The sequence below is a fragment of the Arachis ipaensis genome, chromosome B06, assembly GCF_000816755.2.
Source record: "Arachis ipaensis cultivar K30076 chromosome B06, Araip1.1, whole genome shotgun sequence".
Classification (NCBI taxonomy): Eukaryota; Viridiplantae; Streptophyta; class Magnoliopsida; order Fabales; family Fabaceae; genus Arachis; species Arachis ipaensis.
This window is the reverse complement of record NC_029790.2, coordinates 119,161,639-119,165,086: the sequence shown is the minus strand read 5'-3', so window position 1 is coordinate 119,165,086 and position 3,448 is coordinate 119,161,639. Positions and strand designations below refer to the sequence as shown.

The 3,448-nt window shown below is 42.6% G+C and overlaps 1 protein-coding gene across 1 annotated transcript; it reads right to left on the bottom strand.

Annotated features, from left to right (window-relative positions):
- Window positions 2,545-3,156, bottom strand: LOC107647384. Its single transcript, XM_016351462.1, has one exon. The coding sequence runs from the start codon at window positions 3,154-3,156 to the stop codon at window positions 2,545-2,547; it is 612 nt and encodes a 203-aa protein (XP_016206948.1).

The following is a 3,448-nucleotide window of genomic DNA, read 5'->3' as shown; positions in this document are numbered from 1 at the left end:
TTTCTTGTTGTTGCCAATTTGGATAAAATATCAGCTCTACTGTTATTTTCTCTTTGTATGTGAATAATTTCAAATTTTTTGAATTTTATAATGAGTTCCTTCACTAAATGCCAATACCTTTCTAATAGAGCATCTTTTACCTGAAATGTTCCTTTTACCTGTTGTACCACCAGAAGGGAGTCACAATGTACTGTGATTCCAGGAGCATGAAGTCTTAGTGCGAGGGTCATTCCCGCAATAAGAGCTTCGTACTCTGCTTGGTTATTACTAGCTTTGAAGCAGAATCGTATTGATTGTTCTACTGTTATGTTCCTTCCATCATCCAATATAATTCCTGCTCCTGTTCCGTCATTGTTAGAGGCTCCATCCACATTTATAACCCAGTTCTTCGGTTCAGGCTGTTCGCATGGGTTGGTCCACTCTGAGATGAAGTCGGCTAGGATTTGTGATTTCAGTGCTGGTCTTGGTTTGTACTGAATGTCGTATTCTGATAACTCAATAGACCACTTTATTAGTCTTCCCGCTACTTCCGGTCTTGTTAAGATTTGCCGGAGGGGTTGGTCTGTCCGAACTATTATGGTATGACTTTGGAAATAATGTTTGAGCCTTCGAGCAGTGATCACCAAGGCCAGAGCCAATTGTTCCAACTTCGGGTATCTTTTTTCGGCTGGTTGCAAGACTTTGCTGACGAAGTATACTGGCTTTTGTGCTTTTCTTGTTTCAACTACAAGAGCTGAACTTATAGCTTAGTCAGCGACAGATAAATATAAGTATAATGGCTTACCGAACTCTGGTTTCTGTAGTATCTGGGGAGATGTTAACATGACCTTTAATTCTGTAAAAGATTTTTTGCAATCCTCGATCCACTCGAATTGTTTACCTTTTGATATGGTTTGAAAGAAATGGTATGACCTATTTCCTATTGTTGGCAAGAACCGAGACAGGGCTGCAATTCTACCAGTTAGTTTTTGAACTTCCTTCACAGTCCTCGGAGTGGCCATGTTGAGGATGGCGGCGCATTTTTCAGGATTTGCCTCAATTCCTCTGGATGTTAACATGAAGCCTAAAAATTTTCCTCCTTGTATGCCAAAGGTTCACTTTTCGGGATTGAGTTTCATGTTGTATGCTCGGACTTGGTGGAAGACTTCGGTCAGGTCAGTGCAGTGGGAGTTTCCTATTGGGGTCTTGACCACCATGTCGTCGACATAGACCTCCATATTTCGTCCAATCTAAGACTTTGTCCATTAGGCGTTGATACGTTGCACCGACATTCTTAAGGCCAAAAGGCATTACTTTGTAACAAAAATTGTCAAATTCTGTTATGAAGGCTGTCTTATGTTAGTCCTCTGGATGCATTAGGATCTGGTTGTACCCAGAATATGCATCCATGAAGCTCAAGCATTTGAAGCCTGAAGCGTTGTCCACTAGTTTGTCAATACAAGGTAACGGGTATGCATCTTTAAGGCATGCTTTATTGAGATTAGTGAAGTCGACGCACATGTGCCATTTACCTGTGCTTTTTCTTACCATGACGACGTTTGATAACCATATTGTGAATCTTACTTCTTTAATGAAGCCTGCTGCTAATAGCTTTGTTGTCTCCTCAAGGAAAGCTTGTCTCCTTTCTGTTTTGAGGTTGCACTTTTTCTGTGCTATGGGTCAGCAAGTTTGTGGCAAATGATGCTGGGGTCTATTCCGGGCGTTGTCTTGTAAAACTTTTATTAGCCGAGCTCTTTCCTGCCTTGAAAGTGCACCACCAATGTATGTGAATTTGTTAGGGTTATCATAAAATGTTACCTTTTCTAGTTCGTCTGTTGGTTGTGGTCTTTCTAGACAGTCTTCTCTGGGGTCCAACTCGTTAAGGAGAGGGAGCTCTTTCGAGTTGTAGACGGCTTGCACTGGTGCCGAGGTTACTATGTGTGCTACTTGTTGTTTTAGGCTGGCATTATAGCATTGTCGTGCTTCTCTGTGGTCGGCATGTACTGTAGCTATATTGTCTCCCTGCACATGAAACTTAACACACATATGCAAAGTGGAGACTATTGCTCCAAAAGAATTTAATGCTGGTCTACCTAATATAATATTGTATGGGCTTGTGCAATTTACTACGATGTACTGTATATCGATTATTTTTGATTGGGGATGTTCCCCCAACATGGTTTTTAACCACACACTTCCCATTACCGACACCCTTTCTCTTGAGAATCCTATGAGGTCTCCGGAGTAAGGTTGTATAATTTTATCAGACAAGTTCATTTTCTAGAATGTTGAGTAAAACAAAACATCAGCACTACTACCTGGGTCTAGCAAGACCTTTCTTACCAGCAGGTCTCTGACCTGTACTGAGATAACAACGGGATCGTCGAGGTTCGGGCTTGCTGATGTGCAATCTGAGGATGTAAAAGTAATCTCCCCTCTTGGTGTATCTTTCTGGGGCAAGAAGGTCGTCCCTTCGATTGCTAGCATTTCTCGATAACTCCGCTTCCGGGCCGAGCTTGTATTACCTCCACTGGCGAAGCCACCCGAGATGCAATTTATGACTCCTCATGGCTGGCTTGGGTTCGCCCAGTGTCTTTTGTCATTTTCCTCCGCCCCTGGACCAGTTGTTCCCGGTACCTTGTTTTCTCCTCTACTCCTTCTTCCATCAATGTATTTGTCTAAGAGTCCTTGCCTTGCCAATCGTTCCAGTAGGTCTTTTGCCGCAACACAGTCGTATGTCGTGTGGCCGAAGTTCTGATGGAAAGCACAATGTTTTGTCTTGTCAATGAACCTTTGATCTTGATAATTATCGGCCCTGATTGGAGGTTTTATTATCTTTGCATGTAGTATTTCTTTTATAATGTCTTCTCTCTTTGTGTTGAATCGGGTATAGTTATCAAACTTGGGGGTAAGCTTGAAAGGCTTTTTCAGTTCTCTGTTGCTTGTTGACCTGAGGGTTTTGTCTTCCTCCCTTTTGGTTTGATGCTTGTCTGTCTTCCAGGCTTCCCGAAGTTCCTCAACCTCCATTTGTCCTGCGGCCTTTTCTCTGAATTCATCCAATGTTTTTGGTTTTGTTACCGCAATTATTTCTTGGAACTTTCTCGGTCTGAGGCCGCTTTTGAGGTCGTGGAGGTGGACTTCTGGGATCTCCATGGTTGCCTCAGCAAAGCGCGTCATGTATTCTTTTAAGCTCTCATGCTGTCCTTACTTGATGGTGCTTAGATAATCCGATCCGTGCACATATATCCTTGATGCGGCAAAGTAATCAATGAAGGATCGAAAGCTCGGCAAAGTATGGGTTCAGAGGCGCTATTAAAGAACATCATAGATTGAAACTTCCTGATATGAATGCGCGGATCACCGAACCCCTTGTATGGGTCAAGGGTAGTTGGCAGCACGAAGTTTTGTGGCATTTGAAATTTTATGATGTCTTCTGAGAAGGGATTATCCATGGTCAGTTTCTCTTTTG